This window comes from Lissotriton vulgaris, chromosome 3_1 (assembly GCF_964263255.1).
Source record: "Lissotriton vulgaris chromosome 3_1, aLisVul1.2, whole genome shotgun sequence".
NCBI classification, from domain to species: domain Eukaryota; kingdom Metazoa; phylum Chordata; class Amphibia; order Caudata; family Salamandridae; genus Lissotriton; species Lissotriton vulgaris.
The window spans coordinates 42,828,398-42,844,168 of NC_141689.1; the positions used below are offsets into that span (position 1 = coordinate 42,828,398).

Genomic DNA, 15,771 nt, shown 5'->3' on the forward strand with positions numbered 1-15,771 from the left:
TCAGATTCTGTAGAATGTACAGGATCTGACAGCAGTGATGTCATTCGGATTATGTAGAATGTTCAGGGTCGGACTGCAGTGCTGTCATTCGGATTATGTAGAATGTACAGGCTAGGACTGCAGTGCTGGGACGCTCAAGGGCAGCCATGCGCTTTAGAAATTCTTTTTCATTTCATTTCATTTCATTTCAGTGCTGTCATTCCGATTCTGTAACATGTACAGGCTCAGCCAGCAGTGCTGTCATTCGGATTATGAAGAGTGTACAGGCTCGAACTGCAGTGCTGTCATTGAGATTCTGTAGAATGTACAGGATCAGACAGCTAACCTGTCATTCAGATTATGCAGAATGTACAGGTTCGAACTGCAGTGCTGTCATTCTGATTATGTAGAATGTACAGGCTCGGACTGCAGTGCTGTCATTCAGATTCTGTAGAATGTACAGGATCAAACAGCAGTGCTGTCATTCGGATTATGTAAAATGTACAGGCTCGGACTGCAGTGCTGTCGTTCAGATTTTGTAGAATGTACAGTATCAGACAGCAGTGCTGTCATTCAGATTATGTAGAATGTACAGGCTCGGACTGCAGTGCTGCCATTCAGATTATGTACAGGCTTGGACTGCAGTGCTGTCATTCAGATGCTGTAGAATGTACAGGATCAGTCAGCAGTACCGTCATTCGGATTATGAAGAATGATGTATAGGCTCAGACTGCAGTGCTGTCATTCAGATTATGAAGAATGTATAGGCTCAGACTGCAGTGCTGTCCTTCAGATTCTGTTGAATGTACAGGATCAGACAGCAGTGATGTCATTCGGATTATGTAGAATGTGTAGATTCGGACTGCAATGCTGTCATTCGGATTATGTAGAATGCACAGGCTCGGACTGCAGAGCTGTCATTCAGATTATGTAGAATGTATGGGCTAGGACAACAGTGCTGTCAATCAGATTATATAGAATGCATGTGCTTGGACTGCAGTGCTTTCAATCAGATTATGTAGACTGCACAGGATCAGACAGCAGTGCTGTCGATCAGATTATGTAGACTGTACGGGCTCAGACAGCAGTGCTGTCAATCAGATTATGTAGACTGTACTGACTCAGACAGCAGTGCTGTCAATCGAAATAAATTGACTGTACAGGATCAGACAGCAGTGCTTACACTCAGATTATGTAGAATGTATGGGCTTGGACAGCAGTGCTGTTAATCAGATTATATAGAATGTACGTGCTTGGACTGCAGTGCGGTCATTCGGATTCTGTAGAATGTACAGGCTCGGACTGCAGTGCTGTCATTCGGATTATGTAGAATGTGCAGGTTTCGACTGCAGCGCTGTCATTCAGATCATGTAAATGCACAGGCTCGAACTGCAGAGCTGTCATTCAGATTATGTAAAATGTATGGGCTAGGACAACAGTGCTGTCAATCAGATTATATAGAATGTATGTGCTTGGACTGCAGTGCTTTAACTCAGATTATGTAGACTGCACAGGATTAGACAGCAGTGCTGTCGATCAGATTATGTAGACTGTATGGGCTCAGACAGCAGTGCTGTCATTCAGATTATGTAGAATGTTCAGGCTCGGACTGCAGTGCAGTCATTCGGATAAAGTAGAATGTACAGAATAGGACAGCAGTACTGTCATTCAGATTATGTAGAATGTACAGGCTCGTACTGCAGTAGTGTCATTCGAATTATGTAGAATGTATGGGCTTGGACAGCAATGCTGTCAATCAGATTATATAGAATGTACGTGCTTGGACTGCAGTGCTGTCATTTAGATTATGTAGAATGTACAGGCTTGGACTGCAGTGCTGTCATTCAGATGCTGTAGAATGTACAGGATCAGTCAGCAGTACCATCATTCGGATTATGAAGAATGATGTATAGGCTCAGACTGCAGTGCTGTCATTCAGATTCTGTAGAATGTACAGGATCAGACAGCAGTGCTGTTATTCAGATTATGTAGAATGTACAGGCTCGGACTGCAGTGCTGTCATTCGGTTTCTGTAGAATGTACAGGATCAGACAGCAGTGCTGTCATTCAGATTATATAGACTGTACGTGCTTGGACTGCAGTGCTTTAACTCAGATTTGTAGACTGCACAGGATTAGACAGCAGTGCTGTCGATCAGATTATGTAGACTGTACGGGCTCAGACAGCAGTGCTGTCAATTAGATTATGTAGACTGCACAGGATCAGACAGCAGTGCTGTCAATCAGATTATGTAGACTGTACTGGCTCAGACAGCAGTGCTGTCAATCAGATTATGTAGACTGTACAGCTCAGACAGCAGTGCTGTCAATCAGAATAAGTTTATTGTACAGGATCAGACAGCAGTGCTTACACTCAAATTATGTAGAATGTATGGTCTTGGACAGCAGTACTGTCAATCAGATTATATAGAATGTACGTGCTTGGGCTGCAGTGCTGTCATTCAGATTCTGTAGAATGTACAGGCTCGGACTGCAGTGCTGTCATTGAGATTCTGTAGAATGTACAGGATCAGACAGCAAAGCTGTCACTCGGATTATGTAGAATGTACAGGCTCGGACTGCAGTGCTGTCATTGAGATTCTGTAGAATGTACAGGATCAGACAGCAAAGCTGTCACTCGGATTATGTAGAATGTACAGGTTCGGACTGTAGTGCTGTCATTCGGATTATGTAGAATGTACAGGCTTGGACTGCAGTGCTGTCGTTCAGATTCTACAGAATATACAGGCTCGGACTGCAGTGCTGTCCTCAGATTAATGTAGCATGTACAGGCTAGGACTGCAGTGCTGTCATTCCGATTCTGTAACATGTACAGGCTCAGACAGCAGTGCTGTCATTTGGATTATGAAGAATGTACAGGCTAGGACTGCAGTGCTGTCACTGAGATTCTGTAGAATGTACAGGATCAGACAGCTACGCTTTCATTCGGATTATGCAGAATGTACAGGTTCGAACTGAAGTGCTGTCATTCGGATTATGTAGAATGTACAGGATCAGACAGCAGTGCTATCATTCGGATTATGTAAAATGTACAGGCTCGGACTGCAGTGCTGTCGTTCAGATTCTGTAGAATGTACAGGATCAGACAGCAGTGCTGTCATTTGGATTATGTAGAATGTACAGGCTCAGACAGCAGTGATGTTATTCAGATTATGTAGAATGTACAGGCTCGGACTGCAGTGCTGTCATTCAGATTCTGTAGAATATACAGGATCAGACAGCAGTGCTGTCATTCGGATTATGAAGAATGTATAGGCTCAGACTGCACTTATGTCATTCAGATGCCATAGAATGTACAGGATCATACAGCAGTGCTGTCATTCAGATTATGTAGAATTTACAGGCTCAGACTGCAGTTCAGTCACTAGGATTCTTTAGAATGTACAGGATCAGACAGCAGTGTTGTCATTGGGATTATGTAGAATGTACAGGCTTGTACTGCAGTGGTGTCATTCAGATTATGTAGAATGTACAGGCTCAGACTGTAGTGCTGTCATTGAGCATATGTCGAATGTACAGGCTCGTACTGCAGTAGTGTCATTCAGATTATGTAGAATGTATGGGCTTGGACAGCAGTGCTGTCAATCAGACTATATAGAATGTACGTGCGTGGACTGCAGTGCTTTCACTCAGATTATATAGACTGTACGGGCTCAGATTGTAGTGTTTACACTCATAGTATGTATAATGTACAGGCTCGGACTGCAGTGCTATCATTCAGATTATGTAGAATGTATAGACTCAGACTGCAGTAGTGTCATATGGATTATGTAGAATGTACAGGATCAGACAGCAGTGCTGTCATTCGGATTATGTAGAATGAACAGGATCAGACTGCAGTGCTGTCATTGAGCATATGTCGAATGTACAGACTCGTACTGCAGTAGTGTCATTCGAATTACGTAGAATGTATGGACTTGGCCAGCAGTGCTGTCAATCAGATTATGTAGAATGTAGAGGCTCGGACTGCAGTGCTGTCATTCAGATTAGGTAGAATGTACAGGATCAGACAGCAGTGCTGTCATTCGGATTATGAAGAATGATGTATAGGCTCAGACTGCAGTGCTGTCATTCCGATTCTGTAGAATGTACAGGATCAGACAGCAGTGCTGTTATTCAGATTATGTAGAATGTACAAGCTCGGACTACAGTGCTGTCATTCAGATTATGTAGAATGTACAGGCTCGGACTGCAGTGCTGTCATTCAGTTTCTGTAGAATGTACAGGATCAGACAGCAGTACTGTCATTTAGATTATGAAGAATGTATAGGCTCAGACTGCAGTGCCGTCCTTCAGATTCTGTAGAATGTACAGGATCTGACAGCAGTGATGTCATTCGGATTATGTAGAATGTTCAGGGTCGGACTGCAGTGCTGTCATTCGGATTATGTAGAATGTACAGGCTAGGACTGCAGTGCTGGGACGCTCAAGGGCAGCCATGCGCTTTAGAAATTCTTTTTCATTTCATTTCAGTGCTGTCATTCCGATTCTGTAACATGTACAGGCTCAGCCAGCAGTGCTGTCATTCGGATTATGAAGAGTGTACAGGCTCGAACTGCAGTGCTGTCATTGAGATTCTGTAGAATGTACAGGATCAGACAGCTAACCTGTCATTCAGATTATGCAGAATGTACAGGTTCGAACTGCAGTGCTGTCATTCTGATTATGTAGAATGTACAGGCTCGGACTGCAGTGCTGTCATTCAGATTCTGTAGAATGTACAGGATCAAACAGCAGTGCTGTCATTCGGATTATGTAAAATGTACAGGCTCGGACTGCAGTGCTGTCGTTCAGATTTTGTAGAATGTACAGTATCAGACAGCAGTGCTGTCATTCAGATTATGTAGAATGTACAGGCTCGGACTGCAGTGCTGCCATTCAGATTATGTACAGGCTCGGACTGCAGTGCTGTCATTCAGATTCTGTAGAATGTACATGATCAGACAGCAGTGCTGTCATTCAGATTATGTAGAATGTTCAGGCTCGGACTGCAGTGCTGTCATTCGGATTATGTAGAATGTACAGGCTAGGACAGCAGTACTGTCATTCAGATTATGTAGAATGTACAGGCTCGTAATGCAGTAGTGTCATTCAAATTATGTGGTATGTATGGGCTTGGACTGCAGTGCTGTCAATCAGATTATATAGAATGTACGTGCTTGGACTGCAGTGCTGTCATTCAGATTATGTAGAATGTACAGGCTTGGACTGCAGTGCTGTCATTCAGATGCTGTAGAATGTACAGGATCAGTCAGCAGTACCGTCATTCGGATTATGAAGAATGATGTATAGGCTCAGACTGCAGTGCTGTCATTCAGATTATGAAGAATGTATAGGCTCAGACTGCAGTGCTGTCCTTCAGATTCTGTTGAATGTACAGGATCAGACAGCAGTGATGTCATTCGGATTATGTAGAATGTGTAGATTCGGACTGCAATGCTGTCATTCGGATTATGTAGAATGCACAGGCTCGGACTGCAGAGCTGTCATTCAGATTAGGTAGAATGTATGGGCTAGGACAACAGTGCTGTCAATCAGATTATATAGAATGCATGTGCTTGGACTGCAGTGCTTTCAATCAGATTATGTAGACTGCACAGGATCAGACAGCAGTGCTGTCGATCAGATTATGTAGACTGTACGGGCTCAGACAGCAGTGCTGTCAATCAGATTATGTAGACTGTACTGACTCAGACAGCAGTGCTGTCAATCGAAATAAATTGACTGTACAGGATCAGACAGCAGTGCTTACACTCAGATTATGTAGAATGTATGGGCTTGGACAGCAGTGCTGTTAATCAGATTATATAGAATGTACGTGCTTGGACTGCAGTGCGGTCATTCGGATTCTGTAGAATGTACAGGCTCGGACTGCAGTGCTGTCATTCGGATTATGTAGAATGTGCAGGTTTCGACTGCAGCGCTGTCATTCAGATCATGTAAATGCACAGGCTCGAACTGCAGAGCTGTCATTCAGATTATGTAAAATGTATGGGCTAGGACAACAGTGCTGTCAATCAGATTATATAGAATGTATGTGCTTGGACTGCAGTGCTTTAACTCAGATTATGTAGACTGCACAGGATTAGACAGCAGTGCTGTCGATCAGATTATGTAGACTGTATGGGCTCAGACAGCAGTGCTGTCATTCAGATTATGTAGAATGTTCAGGCTCGGACTGCAGTGCAGTCATTCGGATAAAGTAGAATGTACAGAATAGGACAGCAGTACTGTCATTCAGATTATGTAGAATGTACAGGCTCGTACTGCAGTAGTGTCATTCGAATTATGTAGAATGTATGGGCTTGGACAGCAATGCTGTCAATCAGATTATATAGAATGTACGTGCTTGGACTGCAGTGCTGTCATTTAGATTATGTAGAATGTACAGGCTTGGACTGCAGTGCTGTCATTCAGATGCTGTAGAATGTACAGGATCAGTCAGCAGTACCATCATTCGGATTATGAAGAATGATGTATAGGCTCAGACTGCAGTGCTGTCATTCAGATTCTGTAGAATGTACAGGATCAGACAGCAGTGCTGTTATTCAGATTATGTAGAATGTACAGGCTCGGACTGCAGTGCTGTCATTCGGTTTCTGTAGAATGTACAGGATCAGACAGCAGTGCTGTCATTCAGATTATATAGACTGTACGTGCTTGGACTGCAGTGCTTTAACTCAGATTATGTAGACTGCACAGGATTAGACAGCAGTGCTGTCGATCAGATTATGTAGACTGTACGGGCTCAGACAGCAGTGCTGTCAATTAGATTATGTAGACTGCACAGGATCAGACAGCAGTGCTGTCAATCAGATTATGTAGACTGTACTGGCTCAGACAGCAGTGCTGTCAATCACATTATGTAGACTGTACAGCTCAGACAGCAGTGCTGTCAATCAGAATAAGTTTATTGTACAGGATCAGACAGCAGTGCTTACACTCAAATTATGTAGAATGTATGGTCTTGGACAGCAGTACTGTCAATCAGATTATATAGAATGTACGTGCTTGGGCTGCAGTGCTGTCATTCAGATTCTGTAGAATGTACAGGCTCGGACTGCAGTGCTGTCATTCGGATTATGTAGAATGTGCAGGTTCGGACTGCAGCGCTGTCATTCAGATTATGTAGAATGTATGGGCTAGGACAACAGTGCTGTCAATCAGATTATATAGAATGTATGTGCTTGTACTGCAGTGCTTTCACTCAGATTATGTAGACTGCAAAGGATCAGACAGCAGTGATGTCGATCAGATTATGTAGATTGTACGGGCTCAGACAGCAGTGCTGTCAATTAGATTATGTAGACTGCACAGGATCAGACAGCAGTGCTGTCAATCAGATTATGTAGACTGTACTGGCTCAGACAGCAGTGCTGTCAATCAGATTATGTAGACTGTACAGCTCAGACAGCAGTGCTGTCAATCAGATTACGTTGACTGTACAGGATCAGACAGCAGTGCTTACACTCAGATTATGTAGAATGTATGGGCTTGGACAGCAGTGCTGTCAATCAGATTATATAGAATGTACATGCTTGGACTGCAGTGCTGTTATTCAGATTATGTAGAATGTGCAGACGCGTACTGCAGGGGTGTCATTCGGATTATGTAGAATGAACAGGCATGTACTGCATGGGTGTCATTCAGATTATGTAGAATGCATAGGTTCAGGCTGCAGTGCTGTCATTAGGATTCTGTAGAATGTACAGGATCAGACTGCAGTAGTGTCATTCGGATTATGTAGAATGTACAGTCTCGGACTGCAGTGCTGTCATTCAGATTCTGTACAGGCTCGGACTGCAGTGCTGTCATTCAGATTCTGTAGAATATACAGGATCAGACAGCAGTGCTGTCATTCAGATTATGAAGAATGTATAGGCTCGGACTGCAGTGCTGTCGTTCAGATTCCACAGAATGTACATGATCAGACAGCAGTGCTGTCATTCAGATTATGTAGAATGTTCAGGCTCAGACTGCAGTGCTGTCATACGGATTATGTAGAATGTACAGGCTGGGACAGCAGTGCTGTCATTCAGATTATGTAGAATGTACAGGCTCATACTGCAGTAGTGTCATTCGAATTATGTAGAAAGTATGGCCTTGGACAGCAGTGCTGTCAATCAGATTTTAAAGAATGTACGTGCTTGGACTGCAGTGCTGTCATTCAGATTCTGTAGAATGTACAGGCTCAGACTGCAGTGCTGTCATTCGGAATATGAAGAATGATGTATAGGCTCAGACTGCAGTGCTGTCATTCAGATTCTGTAGAATGCCCTGGCTTTATTCCCAACCTCCATTATAATCAAGGACCCCCGTCCCTCCCTCCACTGTAGACCGTTCCTTGTCCGTCTGTCCTGGCTTCATTCACAGGCTCCATCATCATCAAGGTCCGACAGTCTCTCCCTCCGCCTCAAACCTGTCCTTGTCCCTCTGTCCTGGCTTCATCCACAGGCTGCATGTTACCCCACAAACACACCTTAAACATTGAATGCACCTGGAACACCTCAGAGGAGGAGAGGCCCTGAGAGAGGAGAGAGGCGCAGCACACGGTGGTTTAGTAAGGGGTCGCGCAGCACACAGTGGTTTAGTAAGGGGTCGCGCAGCACACAGTGGTTTAGTAAGGGGTCGCGCAGCACACAGTGGTTTAGTAAGGGGTCGCGCAGCACACAGTGGTTTAGTAAGGGGTCGCGCAGCACACAGTGGTTTAGTAAGGGGTCGCGCAGCACACAGTGGTTTAGTAAGGGGTCGCGCAGCACACGGTGGTTTAGTAAGGGGTCGCGCAGCACACAGTGGTTTAGTAAGGGGTCGCGCAGCACACAGTGGTTTAGTAAGGGGTCGCGCAGCACACAGTGGTTTAGTAAGGGGTCGCGCAGCACACAGTGGTTTAGTAAGGTGTCACGCAGCACACAGTGGTTTAGTAAGGGGACGCACAGCACAGGTGGTTTAGTAAGGGGACGCACAGCACAGGCGGTTTAGTAAGGGGACGCGCAGCATACAGTGGTTTAGTAAGGGGACGCACAGCACAGGTGGTTTAGTAAGGGGACGCACAGCACAGGCGGTTTAGTAAGGGGACGCGCAGCATACAGTGGTTTAGTAAGGGGACGCACAGCACACGGTGGTTTAGTAAGGGGCCTTGGGTCCAAATGTAACCAAGAACAAGCCTTGGCGAAGCCCCCAGGCTGGCCTTGGCTGCCAGCCTTTGGCTTGGTCAGTGCCTGTAGGGTTTTGTCATAGTCTTTCTGCTGGGCCCTCATCAATCCAAATAAAAAAGCATTGACTAAAACCAAAATCATTTTTTGGTCTCACCTTGTACTTCGGATTTTAGCAAAACCAAAGTCCAAAAGATATTGGCCAATGCCAGGCGTAACAAGCATTGGCATAGCCAATAGGTCTCGCCTTTGACCTTATAAGTTCTTAGCCATGCAACAGTTAATGTTGTTGCACAAAGGATTTTGTGCTGCATAACTAAATACTTATAAGGTCCTAAAAGCAAGACCTATTGGCTCTGCCAATGCTTGTTTATGTTTATTCTTAATACGCTAAAAGATTACATTGTTTTTAAAAGGGATTAGAGAGCACCTCTAAAATCAAAACAAAGGTGTTTCAGCACAACTACAAGGACGATAGTGCTTGAGCTCGACATTTCTTTCAGGAGCACCGAGTCTGACAAGAGGTGAAATAGTCTGTGAAGAATGTACAACTTCATAAAGCAGATGCACATTTGTAGCCTTGGAAAAAACCCTGTCTGGCAGGCTCTATGCGTGGAGTAACAGGCGTTGGCCATCAATTAAAAAGGTTTCATTGCCCACATAATGGGAAGGATGCCTTGCAGATATGATATTTCTGAAGAACTGTGTAATAAAAAGCTTAAAAAGAATGAAAAAAAATCGTCTAGAATGTATTTACACCAAGGATTTGGACACCTAGAAAAAGCGAATCAGAACTATATAATGACTGTCTTGAGAAGGACAATGACTTTCTTGAGAAGGATAATAGGAAAATGGAAACCCAGCACTGTAACATGTTTTTACATATTCGTAAGACACACATTGAGCATCATCACGTGCAGAGGCAGTGTTTGGCCATGCATGTGTGTGCAAATAACATGCAAATTAGGCTTCCTTGGTCTGCAACCAAACCTGTGAAAAATATACTTTGTCCAAGTGGGTCTGCGACTGGGATACAAGATGCTCAGTGAGGTGGTACACTGTGGGGCAAGAAAGGGAAGTTGAGCCAAGGATTCAGGGGGACATGGACACAGAGGCAGGGTGGGCATGCCGAGACATGGACACCGGGCAGGAAAACAGGCGCTATGGATACAGAAAGACAGGCACTCGCAGATGCAGGTAACATCATGGGGTCACATGAATGGGAAGACCAGAATAGTGGTACTCGGACAGAAAAACAAGAACATACGGGCAGAGATACAGGGCACAGAGACATTGAACTGAATGATTTGTTGGCCAGCTTGGCTGTAGATAAAGCCATGCCGATCCATGTGGCATCTGGGGTGACATGATGAGGCGTAGCTTGCTCGAGACCGTGTTGAAAATGTGTGCCAAGACCTAACATGGAGGATGGAGCTGCCATGTGAACCCTGTGACCTTGGACTCCATCATACACCTTTTCTCACCCTACTACATTTACACCTCACCCTCTGCGGGCAGCTCCACGCCCGGCAAGATGAGTTGTAAGGTGGAGCCCTTGTTCTGCTGCTCGTAATGTTCCAGCACGTATGAAACTAGGGTTTATTTCCACCAACACTTCCTGTTCTGGTCGAGGCACATGTCACGGGACCATGCCTCTGGGCCATGCTAGCTTGTTAGCTGCATTTCCAGAGGAACAGCCCCTGGCTGTGGTTTATGGCTATTTATGTTCCACGGGTGACTGCTCTCAGGTCTGTGACCTGTGACCTGTACCGTGCCGCGTCCTGCATGCAAGTCATTTTTTTTGTAAGCAGAATCTTCTAGTTTGTCACTGCGCTTTACTGTATATGGGTGCTGATGGACATTCTGATTTATTCCTAGAAATTCCCATGTATGGAAACATACGCACAAAACACTTTTGTGTTAACGTTCACAATCAGATTTTACAAGTATAAATACCTCTACTTGCCATAAATTCTAAATACAGCCTTAAGAAATCCCTGCTTTCTCTCAACCCACGTACCTGCGGAGGCATATTAGAAGCTATAATATTAATTTTTATTATGTGGCCCAGTATGTTCGTAATTCTGCACATAAATAAATCTAAAGAGAGTAGACGTAAAAATGGCGTTTTTAAACGAAGACAGCCCTCCACACTCTGCTCTCACACAGAGACATGGGCACAGATTAAACCCTGTATATCTGACTTTATCTCAGCCGTAAAGTCTACATGTGGAAAGTGAATACCTGAAAGACAGAACCAATTGTTGAAGTACATCAATAAGCACATGCTGGCTGAACAAGGGGGAAACAAAAAGGTTCAGTGCTAATGAAACAAGTGGTCTTCAACATGGACATAGACAGGGCGGAGCGAGTGGGCGCGCGGCTGGGAAAGTGAAAGCAGCTGCAGCCTCCACACACTTAATGACCCGTGAAAGACAGATGGCGGCTGCGAGTGTGCACGCTCGCGTGAACGCAAGTGCTAGGCCAGCCAAAGCGTGGGGTAGCACTTTGAAAACCCCCTTACTAAAAGTCGAGCATGCAGCGCGTGCTCTGCTCTAGGCTCGACCTAAAAACGGGCCCCTGTTTGTGTGAAGTGGACTTCAGGCCATGGGGCCCCGCTGCCGCTGCACCTTGTACACTAATGCTAGCTACGCTTCAGGTAAACATAAAGAATGCTATTATTACACATAAAAGACAGGAACATAGGCTCCTCTGCTCCATACATTTTATTTCATTTATTAGGGCCTATCGTGCTCTTAGCTACCTCTGATCAACACTCAGGGGGCATAACAGAAGGGACGGTTCCAAAGCAATGTGCGCTGCCCACCTTTGCATATGCCACCAAGTGTGACAGGTCTCATCATCACACCTGCAAGTGCTGCCAGCAGAGGGCGTAAGGGCCAGATGTTGGTAGCCCTATACCTACAGTGGATGCAAACCCTGCGATTGGCCAATGACACCACCTATCTGCACAAGAGGTAGAGACATTTTCTATGCGGTGGGTGCTAGAGAACATAAGGTGTATTTCTAAAGCGCACATTCACCCAAATGGGCTTCTTAGCGCTCAATAACAGATGTTTGTTGTTACCCAACTCAATGGTACTCTTTTTATCGACCTCAGAAGGATGAAAGGCCGAGTGGACCCACCGAGATTTGAACCTGTGAACATCAGGTCAAACATAAGCCCCTACAGTGGTGGCATTAGGGCACTGGCCCAGAATGGCAACATATTTGTAACTAAAAGCGTAATATAACATTCACTTGAAGTCAACTACAGATGTGGCATGCATGCACGGGCCTTTGCTGGCCCGATGGATGGCCGCGGGACAACATCTCCAGAGTCGTGGCCTCAAAAAAGAATCTTGGGATGCGCACCGGCAAACACCGCCAGGAATTAAGCACCTGCTGACTGTGGTACCCCATGTTTTCATCTCTCCACCAGTGTGCGGTGTCCCCTCACCCCATTGCTGCCGCATCTCTCCAGCCTAGCAATACAAGTTGCACCGCAGATAGGGACTGACACCCCATCTCTGTGAGAACCCCTTCTCTGACCTGAATCGAAAGCCCCGCCCTCCTCGGGCAGCCTAAGAAGAGACCCCCTCATCCCTATATTCGGCTTTGCACCCGAGCTCCGTCTCCCCAGTTGTTAATCACCAGTACACTTGCACAGCCCAAGGCAGCGAGAACACTGACAGTGAATGAGGGGCGTGTCTCAGCCTGACTGACCACCACACACACATGCACGCACATGCACACGCACAGACCTGCACACAGCACAAGAGGTACAACAGCCTTGTCACATAGATACATGCAGAGAGCACATGAGTCCCTCTAACTAAACAAACACTCTCACACAAGCTCACAGATGATACCTCTCTTCACTCACACACACCCAACCCCCCCACACACAAGCTCACAGATGATACCTCTCTTCACTCACACACACCCACCCCCCACACACAAGCTCAGAGATGATACCTCTCGTCAGTCACACACACACACACCCCCCACACACAAGCTCACATAAGATACCTCTCTTCACTCACACACCCCCACCCCCACCCCCACAAGCTCACAGAAGATACCTCTCTTCACTCATTCACACCCACCCCACACACACAAGCTCACAGATGATACCTAATTTCACTCACACACACACCCCACACACACAATCCCACAGATGATACCTCTCTTCACTCACACACACCCACCCCCCACACACACAAGCTCACAGATGATACCTCACTTCACTCACACGCACCCACACCCCCACACACAAGCCCACAGATGATACCTCTCTTCACTCACAAAGACATACACACACACAAGCTCACAGATGATACCTCTCTTCACTCACATGCACCCACCCCCCCACACACAAGCTCACAGATGATACCTCTTTTCACTCACACACACCCACCCGAAAACACACAAGCTCACAGAAGATACCTCTCTTCACTCACACGCACCCACCCCCCCACACACAAGCCCACAGATGATACCTCTCTTCACTCACAAAGACATACACACACACAAGCTCACAGATGATACCTCTCTTCACTCACACGCACCCACCCCCCCACACACAAGCTCACAGATGATACCTCTTTTCACTCACACACACCCACCCCCACACACAAGCTCACAGATGATACCTCTCTTCATTCACACACCCCACCCCACACACACAAGCTGACAGAAGATACCTCTCTTCGCTCACACAGGCCCACCCCCACACACACAAGCTCCCAGATGATACCTCTCTTCACTCACACACCCCACCCCCACTCACACAAGCTCACAGATGATACCTCTCTTCACTTACACACCCCACTCCCACACACGCAAGCTCACTGATGATACCTTTCTTCACTCACACACCCCACCCACACACAAGCTCACAGATGATACCTCACTTCACTCACACAGACCCACACACACACACACAAGCTCACAGAAGATGATACCTCTCTTCACTCACACACACCCACCCCCCCACACACAAGCCCACAGATGATACCTCTCTTCACTCACACAGACATACACACACACACACAAGCTCACAGAAGATGATACCACTCTTCACTCACACACACCCACCTCCCACACACAAGCCCACAGATGATACCTCTCTTCACTCACACACACCCACCCCCACACACACAAGCTCACAGAAGGTGAGGTACCTCTCTAAACACACACACACAGATGAGGTATCTCTCCCCACTCACACTCACACCCACACCCACAGCCATACACAAACACATACATATAAGGTGAGATAGCACTCTCATCACACACACACAACCTCCCTCCCTCCCCATCGCCTCCTTGATCCACTTCCTACCTGGCAGGAGGCAGGCCAGGGTCAGCAGCAGCACCTGCGGTGTGAGAGCAGCGCGTGGAGACATATCTCCCAACCTCTGCGGAGGTCACACTGAGTGTCCTCAGAGCACACAGAGCCCATGTCACAGGTGTGCAGCTGGGAAGGAAGTGGCGGCACTTCTGCTTTCATGAGCCGCCGGGAGCTCTGAGGAGAGATTGCAGACACCCCCTAGCCCCCACCATCCCCATGTCTCGCAGTGCACTGTATTTCATGGTCCACCGCTCATCACACTTCTCCTTTAAGTGATGTGTGTCCCAGCGCAGCCCCGCTCCTTTAAGTGATGTGTGTCCCAGCACAGCTCGAGCCCCCCTGTTCACCTCTGTGCAAACATTGGCCTTCACTCTGCATCTGTTGGCTGCCCGTGGTCCACGAAGGGGACCCTCATAAGAGGGCGGCCACCTTAGTGCCACATGAGGGCACACAAGACAGTCTAGTGAGTGGAACCCCCCCCTTAGGGGTCAGTGAGCAGCGTCACTTCCGGTAAGGAGTGGGTGGGGATTAGGTAAAAGGGCCTCTCCCCACCCAACTGGCGGCCTCTTTGCCGCTGCCCTTGATCCCCAGGGAGGTCCTGGTGTCAGACCCTGGATGAGTGACGGCACCCTATTAGTCCTACAGGGTTGTGGACCTGAGCAACCGGGGGTTGCCTGGAACGCTAAGGCCCTTCAGGGGCATGAGTAAGGGGGTGGACTGGCCGTCCACCAGTGGGAGGGGTTAACCCCCCCAAAATTGGTAAGCACCGATTGGCGACGGCCACGTTGTAATTTGGCTCATCAGGCAGTCAGGCGGTGGAGGGGTTGCCTGCCCTTGGATCGCCCGTAAGATAACCCACCATGTTGTTATATTTGTTATGCAAATAAACCTGCCGCAATTTTATCCACAAAAAAGGTTTTGTGGTTTATTTCCAAATAATAATGCTGTATGTGGGATGGGGAATGTTGCTGATATTGGCACTATGTGCTCAGTGCAGCCCTGGTCCGTGAGTGTCACTTGCATCGCATGCTCACACAGATCCTTTAAATGACGTATGTCCCAGTGCAGCACAGCGCCTTTAAGTGACCTGTGTCCCAGCACAGCTCGAGCCCCCCATTCACCTCTGTGCAGACACTGGCCTTCACCTGCAACTGTGCTTGGTGCAGCCCTGGGCAGAGAGTGTCACTGGGATTCCATGCTCACACAGCTCCTTTAAGTGACGTGTATCCCATGCTCACACAGCTCCTTTAAGTGATGTGTATCC

At 46.8% G+C, this 15,771-nt stretch overlaps 1 protein-coding gene across 2 annotated transcripts in view; it reads right to left on the reverse strand.

Moving 5' to 3' along the window:
* LOC147725898 (sialic acid-binding Ig-like lectin 12) overlaps positions 1-14,635 on the reverse strand; it is a 203,201-nt gene extending 188,566 nt beyond the window's left edge. Inside the window, exon 1 of one of the 2 annotated variants that reach the window (XM_086962817.1) lies at positions 14,499-14,635. In XM_086962817.1, coding sequence (XP_086818943.1) covers positions 14,499-14,562 — 64 coding nt within the window. In that variant the 5' untranslated portion in view covers positions 14,563-14,635. The remainder of the gene's footprint in view (positions 1-14,498) is intronic. The other variant, XM_086962818.1, reaches the window with a different exon arrangement.
* Between the last annotated feature and the right edge of the window lie 1,136 nt (positions 14,636-15,771).